This window comes from Ceratotherium simum, chromosome 12, assembly GCF_057802395.1.
Source record: "Ceratotherium simum simum isolate JZ-2026a chromosome 12, ASM5780239v1, whole genome shotgun sequence".
NCBI classification, from domain to species: domain Eukaryota; kingdom Metazoa; phylum Chordata; class Mammalia; order Perissodactyla; family Rhinocerotidae; genus Ceratotherium; species Ceratotherium simum.
In genome coordinates, this window is record NC_141911.1 from 61,081,491 (window position 1) to 61,108,645 (window position 27,155).

The 27,155-nt window shown below is 41.1% G+C and overlaps 1 protein-coding gene across 3 annotated transcripts in view; it reads left to right on the forward strand.

Moving 5' to 3' along the window:
- Nucleotides 1-615: 615 nt before the first annotated feature.
- Nucleotides 616-27,155, forward strand: part of PDE5A (phosphodiesterase 5A) — a 132,438-nt gene continuing 105,898 nt past the window's right edge. The window contains exons 1-2 of one of the 3 annotated variants that reach the window (XM_004426537.3): nucleotides 616-1,042; nucleotides 21,969-22,557. In XM_004426537.3, coding sequence (XP_004426594.1) covers nucleotides 921-1,042; nucleotides 21,969-22,557 — 711 coding nt within the window. In that variant the 5' untranslated portion in view covers nucleotides 616-920. Of the gene's footprint in view, nucleotides 1,043-1,388; nucleotides 1,599-2,318; nucleotides 2,446-21,968; nucleotides 22,558-27,155 lie in introns of those variants that run through there. The other 2 variants (XM_014784550.2, XM_004426538.3) reach the window with 2 other exon arrangements.

Here is a 27,155-nt window from a genome sequence, read left to right on the forward strand (position 1 = left end):
TTGTTTTCCGACTTCATTCACAAACCATCTCTGATTATTTCAATTTACCTTTTTCTTTTTCCAGAAAATCTTTTTCCAGTCACGAAAAGGGGGTGTTTGATGCAAAGGCACTTAATTTATAATGATTATTATTGTTGTTCTTATTAACATTAGCACGGGAATGGCTTTATTGGAAGTTACCCACCCAGACTCGCGAATCCGTCTTGGTGGCACACGCCCAACTGTCCTTCCTCGGACGCGGTCGGTGGCTGGGCGCTTTGAGCCACCGCGCTGGCTGGGCTCCGAGGGAGGTCGGTCCCCACTCCTCGCAGACCGGAGCGCCAGGCTGGAGGAAAGCGAGGCGGGACAGTCATTGTTCTCCCAGGCCCGAGGAAAAGCGCCCAAGCTAGCACCACCTCTCACTTTGGGGCGAAACTTCCCCTAGCTCCCGCCTTCTGGGCTTGGGATGGGTCTCCGCATCGCGACCTTCCCTTTCCCAGAGTGGGACACTGAGAACACACCACAGTCACCTTTGCGCGCTCCCCGGAGCCGCCTTGGCACACAGCGCACCCCAGCGGCCGCATGGCCTCCTGCTAGCCGTGGCCACTTGGCTTCCGGAGAGCTTGCCAGTCGCCGCCGCAGCCGCCTCGGAATCGGGGGACTCGAGAGACTGCGAGAGCCAGTCTCGGCCGGACCCCAGGGAGGGCGCCGGGCTGCTGCGCCGGACCCCACCCGCCACACCTGGGAGCCGTGAGGACTGGGAGAGGCGGGGCGGGGCAGGGGGCTGGCCCGGTGCCCGAGCGGCTTCCCCGAAAGCTGGCCGGACTGGAGCAAGACGAAGGGGGAGGGTCTCGAGGCAGAAGCCTGCTGCTCCGAGGGAGGGACCCCAGCTGGGGTGGAAAACCAGCGCCAGCCAGCCGCAGAGACGCGCTGCGCCCATCATGGAGCGGGCCGGCCTCGGCTCTGCGCCGCCGCCGCAGCAGCGGGACCAGGACTCAGTGGAATCCTGGCTGGACGATCACTGGGACTTTACCTTCTCTTACTTTGTTAGGAAAGCCACCAGGTAAGAAGAGGACCCACGGAAGACCCGGCCGGGGCGCGGAGCGTGACCTGGGGCTGATCTCTCTCCCCTTTTGCATTTTCCCTTTCGTTCACCATTCAACAACCTCGTTCCCAGGCCCTTCGCTTTTGAAGTAGGTCCCTGGTCCTGTTACGGTATAGGGACCTCGACTTTAAGGCGAGTACAGTCGAAAAACCCAAGCTTAGGATTCGATCCAACTTGCTCACAAAGTTCTAATACAAAAATGTACGTGCCGACCCCCCGATCCCTGACCGCCTTGGTATTCCCTGGGAGCAAGATTATTTTCATAACAGCCGTGCTCCCGGGCCTTCCTCCAGCCCTTCTCTAGCCTCCTGGTTCCCCTAAATCTCCTTAGCGAAACCAAAACAGTTTTTGAGCCCCTTCCCTGCAGCTCCGGAAGCACCATTTCCAACTCGGTCCCAGTGGCTCCGCTCCTCCTCCGTCCCCCTCGCCCCGGCCCTGGCGGGGCGGGGAAGCCGGGGAAGGGGCGAGACCACAAGGAAGCCCAGAGGCAGCAACATGCCGGAACCCTCCCAGAGTGAGTGCCTTTTGCCCCCTTCCAGTCCCCCGATTGTCCCGCACGCCTCCTTCCACTCGCTCTTGCGCCCAAGGCGGCGCCGCCGAAAGGGCTGGGCGGAGGGGATCGCGGCGCGCACACAAAGGGCGCGGGGGAGGCGCGGCGGGGAGCGGACCCCGGCGGCTGGCGGGTCCCGCGCGGCCCCAGGTGACCCCAGAGGCCGGCCCTTCCTGGTCGAGAGCCAAGCGCCGGGGCGGCCACGGCGGAGGGCGGGGAGGAGGGAGCCCGTCCCCTGGGAGGCAGCGGCGCAGCGGGCAATCGGGGCGCGCGTGGGAAACGCTCGCCGGGAGGTGGGGAGGAACTGAGCCTGAGGCCGGGGGCCGAGGACGGTGGAGCGGAGAGTGCGTGGCAGGCGGGTCCCCCGAAGCCCCAGTCGTCGGTGCGAAGCCGGAGCGCGGGCAAGGCTACTGCGCGCTGACTCGAGGACGCACACCTTCGGAGAAGGGTCCCGAGCCTCGCCGCCGCCGGCTCGGGGCAGCGGCCGTCGGGCAGCCAGCGCTGGCCGCCTCGGCCGCCCGGGAGACGCGCGCGGGGCGGTGATGGTGGAGGAGCCGGCCGGGGCTCCCACCCGCCGGCGCGCGGCCTCGGCTCTGCCGGGCGCTCCCCGCCAGGGGGCGGCGCAGCGCGGGGCGAGCGGGCGGCGGCGGGCGGCGGCGCGGGCGGTAGGGGACCTGGCTTGAGTCACCGGCCTCACCTGGGCACGTCGTTGCCCCTCGGCGCCTCCTAGAGTCCAGGGGCCGCCGGGGCCGCTTGATCGGCACCTCGAACTTCCCACGTTTGCTATGTTGCCCTTTGGAGACAAAACAAGGTATTTCCTTCAGCATCCCCCCGTCCCACTTTCCCCGCGGGCGCGGCGGGGGCCGGGTGCGGGGTAGTGGCTCGGGTCACACCGGTGGGGCGCTGTTTCATTGAATATGGAGTCTGTGATATTTCTGTCTTCCTTTACTGTCTTGCGGATGTGTTACTTTGGGATCTTAGATGGGGCTCTTTTTAACCCTGTTTCTCCTAACGAGTTGGTGTCGATTTGATCACTTTCGGGGTTTTTGGACAGAGGCCACCGCTTCGGGACAAATCTTATCTCTTCTGTGTAATTACTCCGCTCTCCTTTTTAAATCCTCTTCCCCGATTTCGCCTTGTTCCTTCAAAATCCTAGGTCTGGAGCGACCAGAGGATGAACCCTGAAAGGGAAGTGGTTTCTTTTCAAAGGCCACTTTTCTGCGAGTTTGGGGCGAGGCGCTAAGGCCATCTAGGTCTGGAATTACTGATTCCTGGGGGCGACAGTGTTCAGATGTCACCTGGTACCCCGAGGCCATCTGTCCCCACTTTCTTTCACCCCCATACACTTCCACCTCTGCCCTCGGTGAATTCTAGCGCACAGAACGGGGAGTGGGCAGAGAATTGGGCTGAGTTTTTAAGTGTGTGTGGCTGTTCTCTGGAGGTGTTCTTTAGGCAGATTATTAAGTTGAAAGAAAAAAGTTGTTTTATATATCAGCATAAATGTCCTTTCCTTTTTTCTCCCCTCTCCCTTTAAAGACATAAACTTGGGATTGTTTGGTGGTAGTTTTTAACTAGTCATAGATAAGTAGTACCCTTGCTGCCAAAATATTGAAAGTAACATTTTATTGGAATACAAATGGAGAGTTAAGTTACATTTTTTTTCACATTACTTTTTCTCCCAAGTAGCATAGGATTAAAATTCTAGTTCTCAAAATCCAGTGTAAAATCTGGATCATCTGAGACCCTGTGTACTTTTTTCAGTTAGGGTCTTTATGTTATAGTTGATGTTGACAACAGGCTGAACACTTTCTATGATATATGTGTGTGTGTGCATATGTGTTCCTAAAAGTTTATGTGGCCTATAAGTTGGAAAGCGAAAGTGTAAAATATTTAAGAGTAGTACAGGCCTTCAATTTTAGGAGTTATAAAGTACTGAAGGTTGTCACTGCAGAGAAGACAATCTGAGAGTTTGTGTGTACCCTGAGGTTCTTCAGGAAACAACATTCCAGTTTGGGCTTACGTTCGGTGGCATTTACTGGAGACTTAAGAACGAGAGTCTGGACGTTAGTTGATGATAAAAGTGCGGAAGGGCTAAAGCCCTTCACATGGTTGTGATACAAACTTATTGTAGACATTTTAACTTTACAGCTGATTTTTTTTTTAACTAGAAGCTCATATTGCTTTGCTTTTTTCCCTTTTGTTACACTTAGTAAGTGTAAATGAATACTGTATGTGATGCAGGAAACCGATGAAATGATGCAAGTTCTGTAGAGGCATTTGGCATGTTTTAAGATTTGAAATAAATTTGGATTCACTTAGATTGGCCATCTGTGCCTGTAAACAGGCGTGTTGATGGAACTGTTTCTACATTATTTGATTTAATTGTTGTGATTCAACATTCATGCATTCTCGATCCTCTCCCCAGACTGAATGATCTGCACTCAATAGTAGTCACTGAACAGAATGAAGGTTCTGGCATTCCTAAATTCTCATGTAAACACCTGTGAATTTTGGTTGACCTTGAACACAGTTATGCTGCTATATTACATTGTTTCCTGTAACTATCTTCAAATATAGAGCTAAGCACCTCATTAAAAGGTATAGTTTGGAGCCTAGAATAGATGGTGTTTAGTAATCACAGCCTGTTTATGTGAATTTGAGAGAGTCAGTTGAACAAGTCATAACATAATCTACTGGCATAAAAATGAATTTGAGACTAGTAACCACAACTTATGGAAAACTCCCACCCTCACTGTCGGAGACAACTTTGCAGTCCTGCAGGCCCGAGATACAGTGTTAATTAAGGGCTCTTAATGCTCGTGCGTTCACAAATGCAGCCTTCCCTGCTAATGCCACTTAACCACTGTTGTTCTTCTTGACAGCATATTAAAATCATGTTACCTTTCATTAGTTACTAATCAGCTCTGTGGCTGTGGGTGATATTTTAGGTCATTTAGTATGGTGGGGGAACATGATTGACTTTTTATTGCTTTGTTTTGTACTAGGCAAAAGCTTAAGAATATTTGGCATATACTGGAAATAGGAGATATTAAGTGAGGACAGGTTTTTATGACCGCTTGGATCAAAGTCCGGGAGTTTTACACTCCCGTGTAGTCTTCTAGGATAGACTTTTTATTTGACGCTGCAGGGCTGTGCTGAATTAGTTGAGGTTGCAGGTCCTGTGTTTGGGATTCTTTCTTTGTTTTTTTTCCTTGGTAATTTTTTTCTCATCTCTAAAAGTTGCAACACTTTTATTTGCAAGATATTTATATTAAAATCAGATGATGGATATAAAATAAATATTGCTATATGCTTTTAAAAATTATTTCTATAATTATATAGGAACATAAACTTTTCACAATTTTCAGACAAATGGTTTGTTAAGCATATTATGTTAAGCAGTCACTAGTGTTGAAGATAAAACTGTGGGTATTGACTCAGTCTGACTTTGATATTATTTATAATATTTTTCTGCTGGTGCAATATTGGCCTTTTTTGCTTCTATTGTTTATAACCAGGGTCCATATAGCCAGCTGTAAGCAGCCTTTAGTGCCCTAAAAGTATTCGTGTGGATGGAATTCTTCCCCTCTAGAAGAATCTGTAGGAGCCCCTAAAATGATGTTTCTCATTGCCCTTCTTTCTCTAATGTTCTCAAGGTTTCAAATACAGATCCATTCAGATCTTGCAATACAAGATCATGATTCCTAAAAATGTGGTAGAATTAATGCAGTCGCAAACATAGATGGATATCTCTGTTTGCTTATTGTAACACAAACTTAAATAGGCTTGTAGTACAATTCGGTAGCTTTTTTTGTTTCAGTTTGTGATCGGAAGATCTGTAGAAATCACCAATATTTTCACAAGGTCATGTCTTCAGCACCTAAAGATGAGCAATTTTTAGCATTTTGATTATGCTGTGTAACAAAATTTCCTTTGTAAATAACTCCAACTAAATAGATGATTGGACTCTGGTCTCTGACATAATTTCTTTTAAAATATTGGAGACTGCTTTCAAGTTGTCTGGGTCAAGTTTGTGTCTTCACCCTTCATCTGATGGCAGAGAACGTGTCTTACTAAGATGCTCCTCTTCCTCTGAATTTGAAAACACAAATGCACTTAGAACTTTGCTTGAACTTCCTAGTGCCTTTTAGTAATGCTTGAGAAAGATTTGTTTCATAATTGAAAAGGCTAATAATCAGAAGTGCTCAGTATTTATTAGTTTATCCCCCAAACATTTTTCAACCTAATAATTTATTAAACCTGTAACTGTTGTATGGAGTTAGATTTGTTCTTTGTTCTCAGAGCTGACTGAAGGATAAAAACCTCTTCCTAGGATAAAAGGCTTTAGTAAAGACTGCAGAGCAATTAAATAAATCACTGAGTTGATTGATAGTGGAGGGTTGAAAGATGACTAATTACTGAATTTAGGATGCAGACTAGCTACCGACTTTGCAGGACTTCCTATCAAATTAGTTTAGCTGGACAGATGGAAATTCAGTTGATCAGTGTTACAGCTGATTGATGTGGCCTTGGAGATATCTGTTATGTCAGGTTCTCAGTAAAGAGTGCCTGTGAACTGCATACCTAGGAATAAAAATTGAAGAAAGTCTTTCCGCATGAGTCATTTGTTTGATATTTAACTCTGTAATCTTATTTACTGACTCAGTATTCTCATTTTATTTTAAATTATATATATATTTTCCACAATGTAAGTGCTTTATTCATTTTCTCTAATTGGTAGGAATTTATACATGTTGCCAACCAAATGTTTAAGGCAGGTAAAGCAACCTGAGTGTTAAGTTCATAAGAATCATTTTGAGGGGCCACTTGGTGGTATAGCGGTTAAGTGCGCTCGCTCCACCGCGTTGGCCCAGGGTTCGAAGGTTCGGATCCCGGACGCGCACCGACCCACTGCTTGTCAAGCCATACTGTGGCTGCGCCCCATATAAAGTAGAGGAAGGTGGGCATGGATGTTAGCCCAGGGCCAATCTTCCTTGGCAAAAAAGAGGAGAATTGGCATCGGATGTTAGCTCAGGGCTGATCTTCCTCACACACACACACACACAAAGAATCGTTTTGATAAGTATTCTAAAAAGCTTTTAAAAAGCCTTTATATATATATATATTATTTTTTTTTCCCCTCCCCTTTCTGGTTTGTAGTTTGTAGTGAACATGCTTTTTAGAGTCTTCTGTGCCATTGTTAGCTTCTGTATTCTTTGAGATTTTTCCCTGGAGTCTGAATTGTAAAGTAAGATTAATTTTTTGCAAATTATCTTCTCTGAATAATTTTATTACATCTAAACTTGGGAGAGAAAAGATCCCCATCTGATATCATATCCCTAGTGATAACTATAAAAAAATAAGAATAATGAGGTCTACTTTCTGTTGAATACCTGTGCTGAGGTTATAAGAAGAGAAAAGATCCAAAACTTTGAAGCTGATAAAATAATTAATACACACACAGGATCTTTGAGCTTTAAAGTTAGAGGGGATCATGTAATCCAGTGTTTCTCAAACTTAAGTAACGTTCTCCTTTAAAGACATTCTTATGGATCTCCAGTATATTAGTTAGAAAGCTTTTGGTCACAAGTGACAGAAACCCAACTTGAACTCATACAAAATTGACTCACATAATTGAAGTACCTGGGGATTGGTTTGGCTGTGAAATTCAGCTGATCGAATAATCTTGTCAAGATTCTGTCTGTCTGTCTCTGTATCTAGCTAATCTATCAGTCCTTCCTTCAGTCCATCCATCCATTTTTCCATCCATTCATTCTTCCTTCCTTCCTTCATCCATCCATGCATCCACCTATCCGTCCATCCATGTTTTGACCCTATGCTGTGTTGGTTTTATTCTCCTGCATGCTTTCTTCATGTGCTGGAAAAGTTTCTTTTTGGCAGGTTTATGTGGGTCTTAAACTTCTAATGTTAGAGAAGTACCTTCTTATCCATATCAGTCCTCTCAAAAGTACTCTGGCCTTGTTTGGGTCATGTGTCTGCTCTGTAGCAGTCATTGTGTCCGGAAGAATAGGGTTGTCGCACTACTTTTTTGGGACAGGTAACCCATAGTGTGATATGTCATTGGGGGAGGGGGAATTCCCAAAAGAAAGCGATGAGGGCACAGCCAGAGGTTCCAGATACCTACCGTACTTAGCGTGGGCTTTCTTTTATTTTAATGTTAGTTAAATGTGGAATTCTTAAGAGTAGGTATAATTTAATCATACTTACAGCATTTATGCAACTGTAATACCAAAATAAATTTATAAGTTAATTATGAATAAAATGGTAAAACTCCTGCCAAATGCAAATTGACAGCGTTCACTAAATCACCCTTGCAAAGTGAACGTGGCCCTGACTGCCCAGTGAAGGGTCTGGTGAGGTCAGTTCGCCTTTGCTACGGCTGCCCTGTGATGCATCGTCCACTTCTCCCACTGGGTCTCTGTGTGAAGAATCAGGAAACTTTTATTCCCAGGCACAGCATACCAGCTTTTGGTTTTTACTTGGTTTAAAAGCACATTTGCGTATTAAATTTACCTCTTTTATTTTCTCCTTATCCCAGAACCACTGGGCTACAGTGTGACTGTAAACACAATTATAAACCTGACCACTAAAATTGCAGGACAGTACCTGGTTATAAGGTGGTCATCCCAGTCATTTAAAGTTTACTTCTTTTGCCTTTTTTTGGTTTTAATTGTCATCAGTGTGAAAACACAAACTTTCATTTTCATAGAAAAGTACAGATCTTCAAAACGTATTTGTTTTGGACTCTTGGGGCTTCTGAGACCTCAGATTGAGAAATGCCAGTCTAGTCCAGTCTCTCCCGTATCTAAGCCGCAAAGCAAGTCAATTACATATTTACAGCATAGATTTCAGTTATGATGTTTTCTTTCAGATATAAGTAGGTTTTCCTTAAAAGAACATTTCTCATACATGTGATTCTGAATGCGTGGAAAATTACAAAACGTGTCTCTTCCAATTCTTGGTCAAATTTGAATGTAAAACCATATGAAGCAGTTATGCATTTTATTTATGTTTGGTCCCAATAAGCTTCTCAGATGTTTTCATACCTGGAGAAAACTTGGAAATACTAAGTAACTTTAGGCAGAGCATCCATTTCTTTTCCATGCCAGACCCAAGTGAACTACGCAGTGCAACATCAGAGGAGAGGTTATTGGAGGATGTCACTTGAGGGTGCCCCCATCTCCCTGTTATAGTATGTTAGTCTTTTATTCATCTAAACCAGTGCTTCCCAAAGGGGATGCTATTGGCATTTGGTGGTGACCCTTTTTTTTTGTTGTGAGAGACTGTTCAGCACAATGCAGGATGTTTAACATCCCTGGGCCCCGGATGCCAAATGCCAGGAGCACCCCCATCCTTGTGACACACATTTCCACATGCCCCAAAGGGCTGGCACAGCGACTTGGTTGGGAGCCCCTGTTCTGAACCCTTTAAAATTTATCTCTGTTTATGGTGGGTAAGGGCCCTGGGAAGGATAGATTTAGGCTTCAACCCCAGAACTACGTCTTTCTGAGGGTATGACCTTAGGTGCTTTATTTGCTTTCTCTGTAAAATGGAAATAATAGTATTTACTTCATAGGCTTCTTAAGAAATTTACAGGAAATAATGCATATTTCCGTATCTTTTTTAGAGTGATTTTCAGTAGTTTACTATTTTACCTTGAGAACCATCAGTGCCTTGAATATAATCACTTACTTTGATAGTCATTCCCTTCTTCTGGGAATTAAAAGAACAGAACAGGGATTATAGACTTTTAAGTGTCCTTCTCATTCTTCAGATGAAGTTTTATTAATGGTTTGAACAGAACCTTTGTGGATTGTGTAAGGTTCTGGAAAGGGGATTGGAATGGGAGGCCAGGCCTCTGGATTTTGTCCCCAGCTTTGTGACTGGCCCAAGTTAACAAACCTCCACTTGAAAATGGGAGGTGGGAGGGAATAAGGAATCAAGGCAGAGAAATTGATCAGTGAGCTTTAAAACCTCTTCCAGCTCTCAGCATCTTGATTCTCACCAGGAGAGCAGACTATCAACTTCTCAGATTGAATAGTTTCCTCTAAGTATTTTCCAAATACCCGTAGTGGATCGAGGTCAAATTATGCAAACTACATAACTAAAACTGTATAGAATTAGGATCCAAGAGCAAAAAAATGTCTAACGTTATAATGTGAATTATTTTTATATTTTTCCTACAGATAATTTTAGCAGATTTTCATATAAGTTATTAAACATCTCTTTCCAGACAGGAAATTAGTACACTCTTTGTAATTTTGGTTTTAGTGATTCACATGACTGATGAAAAAAGCACTAGAGAGAAAGAAAAAGGGATGAAGTTTTAATAGTAGATTTTAAAAACACAAGAATGCGTTGTGTTTCGTGGATCATTCATGGCCTGCAACTCTCTACTCTGTTCTGTTTGTGGCACCCTGCAAGTCTCCCCAAATGCTAGTGCTCAGGGGACCTGCTGTATGGGCATCCTGGAGGCCCAGGCATCAGCCTACTTATAGAATTTCCCCAAGTGACCCCCCTTGAGTAGGAGCTAAAACGGATCAACTTTAATCCCCAAATCTCCTGTAGCAGAGTGTTAAAGCATTGCTTTATCAAGTCTTAAAACCATTCTCCAGTTTAGAATTATGGTTATTATGAAATATTGCTGTGGTTTTCATCATAGTAATTAGTTGTATATTTTTTCACATTTATTGTCAGCTGGTTTTATTTTATCTTTGGTCTTTTGAAAAAAAAATCATCCCCCAAATCTATAACCTATTTTTCTTAAAAAATTAATTTCTAAGTAGTAATGGAAGAACAAGTTATGTTCTTGCATTTATTTTTCTCGACTAAATGTTCAGCTCTTAATCTTTATGTATTATTCAGAAAATTATGTCATATGTAAGTGTAATTATTGGTCTAAGGAGTCTGTGTTTTTTCAGTACTAATTTGAGAAAATGCTAACATTGAAACAATTTCTTATGAGTGTTTCTGTAGAGAAATTAGTGCTTTTAAACTAGGAGCAACAAATGGCTAACATCTAGTTATTCTATAGAAGCCCACTGAATGAATTCTTTTTATTTTTACAAAAAAAAGTCACTTTTGAAAATATACTCCATTTAATGTTCGATTAACTTAAAAACAATAATTATCATGTATTAAACACTGTGTCCCAGACTCTGCTGTCATTTTATAGGCATCATTTTCTTTTTCTTAAAAACCCTGTCACGGTTAATACCATTTTCTCCATTTTAGAGAGAGAAAATAATGTCCCTAAGGTCTCACTCGTAGAAAGAAGTAGTTCTGGGGTTGAAGCCTAAGTCTTTGGCACCCAGGGCCCTTACCCAACATGCTCTACTGCAGTTCACTGTCCGTGTTCATGGAAGCCCACTAAAGGCTCATAGAGTTAATGTCATGGGGAATTGCGCTCAGGAAGAGGTTGAAGTTTCTTCTAGGGCCTCTTAATGTGCAAGCACCTTGCTAAATGATGTGCCTAGAGACCTTGCCCAGGTGGGTTCAGTTTCTATATATAATTTTAGAGTATAAAAAGTGGCAACTCTCAAATGACATTTTAAATAGAGTGGCTGACAATTTAGGTACTAGGCCATTAGAATTATATTTTTAGTATTAGAACACAGAATACCCTAAGTACAGTGTATTTTGAAAGAATTTTTACCCTTTGATATATTATTTTAGGCAAGAGTACAAAACACATTAAACTAGTTGGTCTACAAGTAGGTTTCATCTAATTATGTTTTTAACTCATGAGAGTTATTCTGTTTATGTCACAATTTTACTTTGCCTTGTAAATTTTTCTTTTTCCTTACTTTTCTAGATGCCAAGAAATATTCCATAAAACCTTGACAATGTGTTCTAATTATTTTTCCCTTTCAAGACATCTGGAATATTGAATATGTATTTTTAGGCATTTCTTTCTTTTTCAAGATTCATTTTGTAAGATGAGTGAGCAGTTCAACTTTAGTAGAAAGTAAAGTTACTGCTGCCTGGAGCCCTTATGGACACAGGCATTAGAGTGTATTGTGTGTGTGTGTGTATGTGTGTGTGTGTGTGTGGAATTAGAGTGTATGCTGCATGGAGCCCTTAGGGACACAGGCATTAGAGTGTATTGTGTGTGTGTGTGTGTGGCATTAGAGTGTACGCTGCATGGAGCCCTTATGGACACAGGCATTAGAGTGTATTGTGTGTGTGTGTGTGTGTGTGTCATTAGAGTGTATGCTACGTGGAGCCCTTATGGACACAGGCATTAGAGTGTATTGTGTGTGTGTGTGTGTGTGGCATTAGAGTGTATGCTGCATGGAGCCCTTATGAACACAGGCATTAGAGTGTATTGTGTGTGTGGCATTAGAGTGTATGCTGCATGGAGCCCTTATGGACACAGGCATTAGAGTGTATTGTGTGTGTGTGTGGCATTAGAGTGTATGCTGCATGGAGCCCTTATGGACACAGGCATTAGAGTGTATTGTGTGTGTGTGTGTGTGTGTGTGGCATTAGAGTGTATGCTGCATGGAGCCCTTATGGACACAGGCATTAGAGTGTATTGTGTGTGTGTGTGTGTGTGTGTGGCATTAGAGTGTATGCTGCATGGAGCCCTTATGGACACAGGCATTAGAGTGTATTGTGTGTGTGTGTGTGTGTGTGGCATTAGAGTGTAGTGTGTGTGTGTTACATTAGAGTGTATGCTGCGTGGAGCCCTTATGGACACAGGCATTAGAGTGTATTGTGTGTGTGTGTGTGTGTGGCATTAGAGTGTATGCTGCATGGAGCCCTTATGGACACAGGCATTAGAGTGTATTGTGTGTGTGTGTGTGTGTGGCATTAGAGTGTAGTGTGTGTGTGTGTGTGTGTTGCATTAGAGTGTATGCTGCATGGAGCCCTTATGAACACAGGCATTAGAGTGTATTGTGTGTGTGTGTGTGTGTGTGTGGCATTAGAGTGTATGCTGCATGGAGCCCTTATGGACACAGGCATTAGAGTGTATTGTGTGTGTGTGTGTGTGTGTGGCATTAGAGTGTATGCTGCATGGAGCCCTTATGGACACAGGCATTAGAGTGTATTGTGTGTGTGTGTGTGTGTGTGGCATTAGAGTGTGTGTGTGTGTCCCTTTTGCTATTCACATTTAAAATGCCATACAAGAGCTTGCATCCCTCTGCCCTGTTAATAAGTTTTGCACATCCTATTTAATACTTCTAGATAGTGGGCACTGGAAGAAACTGTGACTTGTCTAGATTAGTAGAAAATTTCTAGAACACAAAATAAGTTGTAGTTTTCTTTCCTGTGGTAGGTTTATAATAATCGTGAGTGAAAATGAGAGATTGGAAAAGGGGGAAAGTTTTGATTCTTAATAGTATGTGCCATATAGTGACTTTTCATTTTTTAAATGAATATTACTAATCAATCTATAAAATTTTTAGAAAGTATGAGATGAAGTGTACCCAATCTACAACACTTATTTAAATATCCATAAAAACGGTATTACTGGGGCTGGCCCTGTGGCTGAGTGGTTAAGGTTCCACGTGATCCGCTTTGGTGGCTCAGGGTCATGGGTTCGGATCCCGGGTGCAGACCTACTTCACGCGCCAGCCATGCTGTGGAGGCATCCCACATACAAAATAGAGGAAGACTGGCACAGATGTTAGCTCAGGGCTAATCTTCCTCAAGCAAAAAAAATGAAGATTGGCAATGGATGTTGGCTCAGGGCAAATCTTCCTCACAAAAAAAAAAAAAATACTAGCTTGACACCATTAAATTTAATCATTAACTTAATTGAGTCTATGATACACTTTTCACCTACTTACAAAATATGAGCACACAGGAAGTGTAGAATGAAATATATAGCACTTTATTCCTGCCATGTGTGTGATTTGATGAAATAAACCCTGTGTTACAACCGTTATGGACAAAAATGTAAAAAAATGACCACCTTCTAAGCTTCCTACCCCCCAGAATTCCTTTGATCTTTTTTATCATTCAGGATTGAACGTATTCATCCTTCTGTTAGTAAAGGCACAGCACAATGTCCGAGCCTGGAAGTGTCACGTTCAGCCTTTGCCTGCAGCAGCTGCTAGAACCTGACTGCCTAGCCTTGTGAGTGCGGGAACTCATTTAGTTTTGTGGGGTGCTCCACCCACGTCGGAACATCGCCCTAAAGGGCGCAGTGCTGTCAGTGCTGTAAAGGAGCCTCGTGAAATCAAAATGTGTTAAGCATTATTCTTCATGACACTGATTTTTGTATCAAATTGTCATTGCATGAGCAGTTTGAGCTGCAAGAGTCTTCCCCAAAGTACCATATAATAAACTTCTGATTGGATTCATTGTTCAAAAAGATTTGAGATTTAAAATTCAAGTTACATTTATGACAACTCATGGCAAGTTTTTGGCAAATTCCATTTGGCGTTATTTCCTACTATCTAATTCCTATCAGTCTTTTGGGCTCTTTACTTGCTCAGCGTGGGAAAGGGTCCCTCAGTAAGCCTGCGCAGCATCTGTGGTATGCAGTATACAAGTCTGAAACCACAGATGGCATTTGCATTAGTGTTACCTGAGAGGAATAACTCCTAACATTGATTTTGGTACCCTCCAAGGTTTCTCCAGCTATTTTAAGGCATATTGTTAAAGACGAAAACAAAACTAAATCTAATTTGCCCATTTAAAGTTGGTATATAATACAACTCATTTATGAGGTAAGAAATTTTTTGTATAATAAAATGAGGAAGGAAATAAGTGACTGGAGGATAATAAACCAGATTGTGGTGAGGAGAGAGGGAATGATTTGGGTGGGATGTTAAACATCAGGATCTTGTCATGGATTGTAAATTCTTGGCATCAATTTTCATTGTATTTCCCTTGGCCATGGCTTTATTTCAAGTGTCAAGGGCCTCTTGTCTTTCATTAACAGCCTTGTAAACGTTAAATCAACTCGAAGACTTCAAGAAGGCCACTCTGCTCATGATTGCTCCCAGGTTTGCAGGGCAGTGAGCAAGGGCAGGCTTGCACATGAAAGTCGAGTCTCTGAGTTATGAGGGCTTGTAGCAAAGGGTAAAATATAAAATACCTTTGTGGAACGGGCGTCCCCTTGGTTCTTTTTGCTCAGATGGCTAGGATGTAACTTATGTAGAGTTAGGATGTAACTCTTCTTTTTGCGGGGAAAACTTAGTGAGAGCCTATAAAGAATGGCATTCTGAGGTATCTGCTTTGGCCGAGGACTTGGAGTCCTCAGGGTGCATGTAGCCAGCCTTTTGCAGACCCCGTTAGACCCTCGCAGCCTGTGAGCTTTGTACCACCGGGAACACAACCTTTTTTCCCTCATCTTTTCCCGGGTTCTCCTGGCGGAATTTTATGAGGAAATAAACAGCCATTGCTCCTTACCCCAGCCCTGCATCTCTGTTGGAGTGAGTACTAAATTATAGGAGACAGCAAAATCTTAAGTATGTGGAGGAGATTTTGAAATGCTTCCACATGCGTTTTCTAATTTCACTTGTACATCAACCCTGTATGGTGAGTGAAGGAGTAAGGAGGTCTTTCCCCTATGTGAAAATGAGGAAGCGAGGGGCAAAAAGAGGGTAATTGAGTTGACTGACCTGGTGATCATCTCCTGGCCTGTTGATACTGTAAGCCATTGTGGGGGTCTTCATGGCCTGTTAATACAGCTGCCCTTTTTTACAACTGAAGAACTTGAACTCCAGAGAAGTTGTGATTGGTTCACCCTCACATCTGTGTGGTCTTGTAGCTGGAACTAGAATTCTCTCCTGATTGCCAGTTTGGTATTCTTGACTTTATACCCTGCAGAAGACAGTCAGCACCTTGCACTTCGAAAAGAAGTCAGAACCAGTGGTGTCTGCCCTGTTTTATAGAGGATAAAATTGAAATGCAGAAAGAAAACGCAGGAAGAAAATTGTTTGCTACTGGTCACACATCCCACTAGTAGCAAATGCTAAGACTAGATTAGAATTTAGGATTCATGGCTAAAAAATACAGCTTCTCAATGCTTTGTCGTCTCAAGAATTTTTAGCAATTAGTCAAACTCCCTTTTATAAGTAGACTGCAATTTGTTTTTTCTCTTTTAAGTATATTATATGGTATGGTTTTGAGAGTGAAATGAAAAAGCTTACTTAAGGAGGAATTTTATGCCACAAATTATTAATCTAAGAGCTTTCAAAAGGTTCACTTGTCACACACAGGATCACAGTGTGGTACACAGGATCCTTTGTGCTCTTTTGATGACAAAATTAGTATTAGTGATTTGATAGCCTGGAACTCATTAGTATGCTGGATAGAACTTACCTTTTCTTTGTAGTCTTTCTGCCAACAATTCCAGTTGGGAAAAACAGACTATAGAGTGACTAGAGTGGCCAGCTAAAATACAGGACACCCCGTTAAATTCGAATTTCAGATACAACTTATACTAAACAATTATTCATTGTTTATCTGAAACTCAGTTTTAACTGGGTATCCCATATTTTTATTTGCTAAATCAAGCGACCCTAAGAATGACTCTTCTCTCGAACACGTTTATTATACATTCTTTTCAGTGCATTGTGTTAGATTTATAAAACACGACCTGTTTTCAGAGAAGTATAGACATGAGATGCAGGCAGAGTTTTTTTAAGGACACTAACCTTAAGAATTTTTGTTCCCTTGAGTCCTCTGAGACAGAGTTTTTACCTCCGTGGGTTAGTGTGCCATCCTTTTATGATCTGGCTGGAAAGAATTAAGTTAGAGAATGAGTTGTTGTGATCTTACTCTCTCTGTGCCTTGTATGCCTGAATCTGATTTTGACTCTTTCAGATGCAGCTAGAAGTTACGGAGTGCCTTCTTCATGACAAGCGTTGAGGTTCTGGGAACTTTTATATTCTTACAGGCCATAAGACTTGGAATAGGAGACCTAGTTTTGCTATCAAATAGCAGAATGTGTTTGGTTCAGCCATTTAATTTAGCTTCATAATTTACAAAGTAGGATTGTTAATGCCTGCCTCACCAGGTTTAAATAAAATGGTGCTTTTTGTTTTTCAATATCACTAATATAAATACTTTTCAAAATCCCATAGAATCAAGGAAGAGCAAGAAGGGGAACTAGAGATCCTCTAGAGGCCATAGAATTGATTTGCCCAGTCAGAACTACCACGCAGGTTTCTTGAGTCCTCTCTGGTACTTTTTACCCTTATATTTGACGTGTTTACAGTCATCTCTTCCCTCTTTATTCATTTGTATGCATTTACATTTAACTTCACATCACAGAAAAATCCAATATGTATATAAATTAGCCTCTGAACACAATATAAACTTCAGTTTTGGGAGGAGACGTCACTTAATAATTTATCTGAGGTTGCTCATTACTGTATCCCTGGTGCCCAGCTACACTCAGGGATCTTTACCTCATGAGAATAATTCATTCTAGAAAAAAAGGACACTTAAAAGTGAATTCAATTAAAAGGGAAAAATATCAGTGAAAACGTTTTAATTGGAACTTTATCTTGAACAATGGAACCGTAGATTATGAAAGTAAATTTATTTTAGATTTCATAAAACTTAGATTATAATGAAAACTCCATGCGAATTTTTAGAATAAACAATTGATTTTCTGACAAAACTATACCATAAACAATGGTATATGTTTATGGTGTATAAATACATGTACCTCATGTTTGACTTTTGCAGCAGGATCATAGAGAGTCTTTTTTTTTCCCAAAAATAGTTTTTTTGAGTTAGTATTTGAAAACTTCGTCAGTTTTTCCAAGGGCCTTTTAAAATCTAGAATGTAATTATTTGAACAGAACTCTCTTTTTGAGTATCTGTTATGTCATTATCCCTGTTGATTCTTTCTTCAGTTGTTAGCTGGTCTTTAATTGGGCATAACCCTTATTTGTCAGAGGCTTTGTGTAATACTAGAATGCTTCTCCAACATCACTTTTGTCTACTTCTGGAAATTCTCTATCTTATATAAGAATTTTAATTTGGAGCCAGCCCTGATAGCCTAGTGGTTCAAGTTCGGCATGCACTGCTTTGGCGGCCCAGGTTCAGTTCCCGGGCGCAGAACCACACCACTCATCTGTCATTAGCCATGTTGTGGCAGCAGCTCACGTAGAAGAACTAGAAGGACTTAAAACTAGAATATACAACTATTTACTAGGGCTTTGGGGAGAAAAAAAAAAGACGAAGATTGGCAACAGATGTTAGTTCAGGGTGAATCTTTCCCAGCAAAAAAAAAAAGAATTTCAATTTGCAGGTGATTTGTACTTGTATAGAGACTGGAGTGTTAAAAACTCACCAGGAGAGGAGAGAAGTTACTCTTAGGAGAGGCCCACTTCATACAGCCACATAGGTCACGCACTACAACACTTCAAGGGATGCATGAGGGAGAGAGGTGTGAGAGATGATTTAATTTTATTTGTAGTTGATTCATAAGTGATTGTTTTGATGTTATGATAACATATGTTTTCCTACACAAGCATATAACGACAGGGACTCAGATAATCAATAATGTGGTCATGAGAAACCCCTTCCCTCCATGACTAGTAGTTAATAAAAGTTGTTGACTGAATGACTGAATATCATTCTAGATAGTCAGTCTAGATCTGCTTTACTTGGGTCATTTAATACTGAGGTCATCTCTCCAAGAATATATCTAGAGATAAATCACTTTTAAGACAATTAAATATAGTAATAAAAAACACATGAAGAACTGTTGAGCACTGGCTCTAAGACATATACTTGGCACTGCAGGATATACGAGGATAAATTAGCCGTGATCAGTTATGAAGCTTACATCAGAGGGATGATGAACATTAATAGCTAAAACACAGTGTTGATTTTCCGTAACGAATATACCAGCATTCAGACATTCAAAAGACTGTTGTCCCTTTTGATGTAGTTAATTTAGAGCCTTCACTTATTTATTCACTCACTTCACTCAAGAAATATTTATTGAGGACATATTATGTGACAGGCATTTGCTGTGTGACGGGATGCAGTAGTGAACAAAGCAGACAAGTAGCTCTGATGAAATTTATATCTGGTCAGGGGAGACAGACAATAAACCAACAGATTAATGAACAAGAGAAGTATCTGATAGTGAGAATTCAGAGTGTGGGGCGAGAACACGATGTGTTGGAGGCCCCTTTAGGTGAAGTGATCAGGGAAGAGCTGTCTGAACGGGGGCTGAGGAAGCTGTGATCAGCCAGGTGCAGGTGGGGGGAGAGCATTGCAGACTGGGGGCAGTTGGAGTTTGGGGTGCTTGACGAGCACCAAGGAGGCCAGTGTGGGCAAGAGGAGCTGTGGTAGGGGTTTCAAAGAGTTTGGGTTTTATCCTCAGTTCAATGAGAAGCCAAGTTGGGTAGTTAAGATGTTAAGATTTACTTTGTTAAAAGATCTGCTGTCTGGAGAATGGATTGAAAGGAGCAAGTATAATATCAGAGAGACCAGTTGGGGCTGCGGCCATAGTCCAGGGGGCATATGGTGGGGCTTGGACCAGAGTGGTAGTAGAGGAGTTAGGAATGAACAGGTTGGGAAAGAAGGTTTTGGGAGTCAAGTTGATGGGACTTGGATTGGACGTGAGAAATGAAGGAAACAGAAATTTAAAGTAATTCCTAGATGTCTGGTTTGAGTAACTGGGGAGGTGACGGTGCTATTTATTGATGTGAGGAAAACTGGCAGGGAATGAGATGGGAGCAAGATGACATTAGGAAGGGCATTAGGAATTCTGTTTCCCCCATTTTCACTTGTCCGTTTAGACATCCACATGCAGTTGTCAAGTAGGTGATTTGATTAAAAAATTAAAAAGTTGATCACCAGGGGCCAGCCCCATGGCCTAGGGTTAAGTTTGGTGTGCTCTGCTTCAGCGGCCCGGGTTTGGTACCCGGGCGTGGACCTACACCACTCGTCGGCAGCCATGCTGTGGTGGTGACCCACATATGAAACAGAGGAAGATGGGCACAGCTGTTAGCTCAGGGTGAATCTTCCTCAAGCAAAAAGAGGCAGATTGGCAACGGATATTAGCTCAGGGCCAGTCTCCCTCACCAAAAAAAAAAAAGTTGATCACCATTTTCCAGTGAGAAGATAAGAAATAAGTTGGGGCTAAGTTTTAGGTTTGTAGCTGAAATAATTAAAATGCCTATTTTTATATTGATTTAACAATATAAGTTACATGTACATATTTTAAAATCCTCATAAGATATGTTAATTTACACATACTGCTTTCTTCCTATCTTACATTTTACAAAAGAATTTTATTCAAAAGCTTCCTGTATGTTTTTGACAGCTTCACATGTATTTTGACGTCAGTGTCTTTGGTACTACTACTGCAATTTTGGGGGGTTAGTTATATAAGTATTCCCCGGAGTACATCACCTTCATTTCTATCTAAGTTTTTAACATACAGCATTGTTTTAAGCAGTGTTTGTTGCTGTCATTGGAAAGTTTGTCCTAAGCCACAGCATGTATTTATAAAACATTAGGACAGTTATATTTTTAAAAGCTCTGTGCCGAAGGTGCATATACTTGTGATCTGTACTATATACCTACCTACTACATTACTTTTAAAAGAGGTCTTTAAAGAGCTTTTATAACTGTATCCAACACTTGAAATTATTAAGTCATCTGGATAATATCTGTTATTTTTTTCCCCATTTCATTCTAGACTGGCACCATTTCAGAATAATATATATTTACCAAACAATACAGTGTTGTTCAAAATAAAGTAATTAAGGGAACATCCCATAAATGAAAGACTTAGAAGAGACTCAGAAATAAGACAACCTCTTCTTTTTATCTCAGCTTTCTTCTTTTTTCACTTAATAAATCTGGAGATTGTTCATATCAGTACATATGACCATCTTTTAGTGTCTGCCTAGTGGTCTGTAGTATAAATGTGTCATGATGCATTAGCCAGCCTCCCAGGGGTGGTGTTAGGTTGCTTGTCACCTTTGCTAAATGAACAGTCCTGCAATAAATACCCTGGTACTTCCTTTGCCACACGTGTAAAATCTCTGGAACAGAGGATAAGTGCATTTAAAAATGTATTAGCTATTGCCTATTTGTCCTCCAAAGAGGTGAAACCAATATTTAGTACAGCCACAAAGATTGGAGAGTGTCTGTATCCCAACACTCTCCAAAATAGTGCATTGTCAAACTTTTTTTATCCTGCTATTTGGTGAAAATAATCCATATGTTATTGTAGAGTGGAGACTGCATTGCTCTTACTATAGGCAAATTCTTTTAAATATCCTCAATGGTAGCAAGTTTTTATCTTTTGAAGGTAAATTTGAGTTTTGGAAAAAGTAAAGTCTTATGCATAAGATAGATATTAAGTTAGCTGTTACTCTAGGTTTCTTTGGTCTTTGTTTTATTTTTTTTGTTTTAAGAGGAAGACCAAAAACAAGATCTAACTTTTAGATAAAACTAATGTTCTTACTTGGCTTATGATTTTCTTAGAAGTTAGTTTCAAAAGAAGCGTTCCAAAAATGTCCAAAGTAATGGCAGTATCAATTGGTCTAAGATTACAGCTTTCCAAAGGGAATTGTTTGAAATGAATAATCATTTGGATGTGTATGATCTGGTATGTTTGTTTGAAAAAATCACTCTCTGTGAAGCCTTTAGCTCAAATAGATTTCTTTCACAGGAGAGTACATTAAAAACATAAATAATTTAAATTTTCTTGGATTGAATTTTTAAAATTAGGTATTGCCTACTTTTTAATTTTCTTCCTTTATACCAGGAGTAGATAATCTAGAAGAAATTTTTACCATTGAACAAGCATATTTAGGATAATATTTACAGAAGTCTACAGTCTTTCTATATACCAGATAAAATTGTTTATATTTCCCATTTCCCCTTCTAAATCTAATCTATATATAGCAATATAGATAAAACTATCTAAAATTAAGCATATTAGCTAGCCAAATTTAGATAAATATTTGTCTTTAACTTTCACATATTTAGCTTCAGAACAAGTTGTATGTTTTAAACAGCAGATTAATTTCCATATTTATGTTTTCTTAAGACTATTGTCAAATTTAGTGTCTTTTACTTTAATACAAACTGATTTTGAGGAAAGCAGACTTGATGCTTGATGTGTTGTAAATCAGATATCTGAAAATATACATATATAGGCATCATACTTTATTAAAATTATTCATTGGCACAATTGTCCTCTTTAGTTTTTCAAAATAAAACTGCCTTAAATAAAGCATCTTGTTTATATTTTCTATGACAATTCGAAAGATTATCTGATCAGTTTACCATGAGAGAATTTTTAGCAGTTTTCAGGGTAGCACCTTTCCATCTTAAATATTTAATGTGTCTGCATGTTCTGTTCTGCAGAGAAATGGTCAATGCATGGTTTGCTGAGAGAGTTCACACCATCCCTGTCTGCAAGGAAGGCGTCAGAGGCCACCCGGAATCCTGCTCTTGCCCCTTGCCGCAGACTCCCCGTGCGGATAGCAGTGCCCCTGGAACTCCAACCAGGAAAATCTCTGCCTCCGAATTTGACCGGCCTCTTAGACCCATTGTTGTCAAGGATTCTGAGGGAACTGTGAGCTTCCTCTCTGACTCAGAAAAGAAGGAACAGATGCCTCTAACCTCCCCAAGGTTTGATAATGATGAAGGGGACCAGTGCTCAAGACTCTTGGAATTAGTGAAAGATATTTCTAGTCATTTGGATGTCACAGCCTTATGTCACAAAATTTTCTTGCACATCCATGGACTCATCTCCGCTGACCGCTATTCCCTGTTCCTCGTCTGTGAGGACAGCTCCAACGACAAGTTTCTTATCAGCCGCCTCTTTGATGTTGCAGAAGGTTCAACACTGGAAGAAGCTTCCAATAACTGTATCCGCTTAGAATGGAACAAAGGCATTGTGGGACACGTGGCAGCGCTTGGTGAGCCTTTGAACATCAAAGATGCGTATGAGGTAAACAGGGAGCCATTGGAACCGTGGAGGTGGGTTGGGAAGGGGGACATGGGTGGGCACTGGACAGCTACTGCGAATGGTGGAGATATTCAAAACTGAGATGTACGCAGTAGGAGAACTGGGAGGTAATAATTTCCATACTTATTTAAAACTGGAATGTATGGTAAGAGCTTTCCCTTCTTTTAAATTTTTTTCACTGGGGTTGAGTCAAGAATATGAACCTGAGACAAATCTTGTCTTGTTTTTCTCCTTAATGATAATTTAACATAGCTCATCTCATAGTTGTATTCTCTCATCTTTTTGCCTCATCACTATACATATCCCTATCTGTTATTTGTATGTGAACTTTTGAGGATTTTACTGAGATTCCAAAACGATAGGTCCAAAAATTGTCAAAAAACCAAACCCATAGTCTTTTTTTATTCATTCATTCAATTGATCATATTCATTCATGAGAAGTCCGATTGACAGTAAAGTCTGATTTCCTTTCTTTCCATCCTTTCTTCCTTTTGTTTTATTAAACAAATACATTTATGGATGTCTTAAAAAAAAATGGAAATTTTTGCTCTAAAATATTTCAGTGGAAGGATTTGATATTCCACTTTTGCTACAGTTTTGTACAGGTCTTTAATTATGGATTGAAAGATAACACTATATGATTCTTCAAATTTCCTATTTAAAATGATCTTTTTTATTAATAGAATTATGGGTTTTAAACAAAGCATCTTAATTGAGTGACACTTTGTATGTTTATGAAATATTTTCCAGCACCTTGAAAGAACAATTGTTCTACCCACCTACCATGCAGTACCCTGTACAGGTTCCAGGATAATCCCAGCTTGAGGCTCCTCTATGTAATTCGCGGGGTCATTGCTGTTTTGTTCACCCCTGTTCACTGGTGCCTAATATGGTGCCTGGAGTGTAGTCAAGTCTTAATAAATATTGATTCAGTGAAAATTATAGTAGATGAGATAGATAAGGAGAATAGAAAGCAGAGCGTAATAGATGCCAAGGAAAATGTAGTAGGGCCAGGGAAGCAGGAGATGACGTCTAGTTGGGGAGATGGAGAAAGGTTTCTTTGAGGAAGCAGTGCTGACAGTGGACCCTAAAAAATAGGTAAGATTTGAATAGATTGAGTTGTGTGCATGGTGAGATCCAGATGTGAAGAGAAGTTTGAAGAGATGAGGAAGTTGGACCGTGTGGCAGTTGTGTGGAAAGGGTATAGTCAGTATGGACGTCGAGGAGCTGTGGGAGCAGAGCCTGATTACTGGGGTCTTGAATGCCAGGCGAAGAGTGTGTCTGTGGTCCAGAGCCATGAGGAATAATGGAAGATGGTTTGAAAGGGGGACTGGTATGATTCTGACTGTGCTTTAGACAGATGAATTTGATGGTGGTCATAAAATGAATTAGAGGGAAAAATACTGGAAGCTGGGAGGATAGATTATTGTAATAGTATGAGGAAGTGAGGACCTGAAGCAGGGCACTAGCCTTCAAGATCAAAAAGAGGGAATGGACTTCAGATGAAGAAGTAGGATGTGCTGGACTTGGCAGCTAAATAGGAGATGGAAGTGAGGGGGAGAAAGAGGAGTCAGAGATGACTCAGCTTTCAAGTTGGGTGAATAAATAATGGTAACTGCTGAGGAACACCGAGGGCAGGGATTTGGGGAGAGAAGTGATAGTTCAGTCAGGAAGGTTAAATCCTGAGATATTTTTCAGAATCCATTCTGTACAAGCAATTTATTCAATTTTGGTTCTCCATGGAGCTGTCTCCATGACCTCTTTGAGCTCTGTAGTAACGTCACACCATAGCCAGCTCCAAGAGGGGTATTAAGGACACAGCTGAAAGACTGCTGCCAAATTTGCAGAATTCCCTTCCTGTCTTAGGTGACAGCTGGGTTTCCGCTCTTCAATGGCACTATAGTCTCAAGTACAGTAGGACCGTAAATATGCTTCAGCTTTGCTGAGAAAGCCTTCATTTGTCCTCGTGCTCCTGTTTTTCCAGCCCTGAGAATTTCTTCCCTTACACGCATTTTATTTCATCTGCAACCATCTTTAAAGTTTTGACAATGTAATTTTTGTTTTGCATTTAGTAATGATTTAATTCTGCTGCTGCTGTCTAAAAGAGGCCCCGTGTCCTTGATTTGTGACACTCCCAGAGTGAAGCCTCTTAGCCTGCGGGTTCCTCATGTTGCCACTTCACTCTTGGCACCCTGATCTGTGTTTATAGTGGCCTTGCAGAAGTTATTTGTGTCCCAGGAATTTCAATAGAAGTTGTGGGGTTGATCTGTGACATATAATTTACATTGGTATTAACAGTGGAAGTCAGTGGCTAACGGATAATTCATTACTTAGCCCCACCCATAATTTGAATAATCAAAATACTGTCGCATAGCCTTTTGTGAAAGTAGTCAGAATATGAAAATACATTCTAGTGTTTTCTGAGTCCTCCCTCTTTAAACATGCATCTGTAAAAATAATACTCTATAGCAGTATTTCTTAAGCTTATTTGACCACAGAACACTTTAAAAGTTGTACTGTAACAGGGGAAAACCACAAGGTGGCCATGAAATATAATAGTGCTCAGACTGACGCTAAGAATAAAAAAATGGTGTCATAGATAAATTTGTTGTAAGAAATGGTCAACATTTGATTCACTGTTTAAAACTTTGTAACAGAATGATATAAATTATCAGAATTCAACTATTTTATTACTAATAAAATTACACATTCATATATTTAAAATATAAGACAAGTTCTACAACTTAGACCAGTAATTCTCAATTAGACCACAAATACCAATGAAAGGGTTAGTAAATGCTGCCTATATATTGATGGTGTCACACATCATCTCCTGCATCAGTCCATCATTTATGCAATTTTCTTGAATGTGGCACAGCATTTATGACTAATAAGATATTAACACATAATAATCAGAACAACTATATAAATGTGTTTGGTGTTTTCCTTTATACAGTCATGCATCTCCTAACGGCGGGGATACGCTCTGAGAAATGCATTGTTAGGCAATTTCGTTGTTGTACGAACATCACAGAGTGTACTTACACAAACCTAGATGGTGTAGCCTACTACACACCTAGGCTATATGGTACTAATCTTATGGGACCGCCAATGGATATGCTGTCTGTTGGTAACTGAAATGTTGTTCTGCGGTGCATAACTGTATATGAAAACAGGTATCATCCAATATCTAGATTAGATTGTGTATTAGTCAGGGTTCTTCAGAGAAACAGAACCAATAGAATATATATGTAGAGATATAAAAAGAGATTTATTATAGGAATTAGCTCACTTGGTTATGGAGGCCTAGAACGTCCATGATCTGCCTGCCTTCTGCAAGCTGGAGAACCAGGAAAGCTGGTGGTGTAATTCAGAGTCTGAAGGCCAGAGAATCGAGGGGCCACTGGTGTAAGTCTGGTCTGGGTTTGAATCTGAAGGCGCCCCCCACCCCCCCACCCCGCCCCGCCTGAGAACTAGGAGCTCCGACAGAGGGCAGGAGGGCAGGAGAAGATGGCTGTCTCAGCTCAAGCAGAGAGAGCGAATCTGCCCTTCCTCTGCCTTGTTGGTCTGGTCAGGCCCTCAATGGGTTGGATGATGCCCACCTACAATGGTGAAGATCTTCTTTATTCAGTCTGCTGATTCAAATGCTAATCTCTTGTGGAGACATCCTTACAGGCACACCTTGTAATAAAGTTTTCCAGCTAATTGGGCATCCTTTAGCTTAGTCGAGTTGACATATAAAATTAACCATCACAAATTGCCTTGAACCCCTAGTTCCATGTCCTTAAGCCTCCCTAAGATTTCCTATGTCAAAGGTTTTACATTGTCACAACACGCCACTTTCTCCCAAGTCAACTGGAATGCAAAACTTGGACTCTTCTGTTTCCACAGGACAGCCACTCCCATGTATGTCATGATTTCTAGAGAGAAGGCTTGGAGGGTCTTAGGGAAGGGTCACATGGCCACTCATGTGGCCTCTACCACGTAGCTGCTATTCCTCCCATCCCTACTTCATTCCTTCTTTGTCATTCTTTCTCCGGATAAATGAATCTTCACCATCTCTCACCCTGCACGTCTCACTTTCTACTTCAAGTATTTATCAAGATATTTTTCTAAAGAAATATGAGCTCTCTCAAATGAATTTCTGATGAATAAAATTATTTCCAAAATGAATTTTAGAAGAAAGAACACTAACACCTGTTTTAATTTTGATAAATCTACTAATATGTCATGGCATCTTTGTGCCCTAGGGAACACAGTTTGGGAACTGCTATATCTGTCTTTATTCACTGTTCTAATAATCTTTAGGCATTGTCTTAAAAATGCTACTCTGTGAAAGAAAACCAGCCTATAATTTGGCAAGTCTACTGTGTTGTTTCCTTTTTTTTGTTTTTTGTATTTTTATTTTTACATAATTGCAAACTTGCAGAAAAGTTGCAAGACCCGTATAAGCAACTTCTATATACCCTTTATCCATATTCTGCAGTTATGTTTTACCCCATTTGCTTTACCATTTTCTCTCTTTTTCTATATATAATGCATATAAGTAATACTACATATTTTTTATCAACCATCTAATA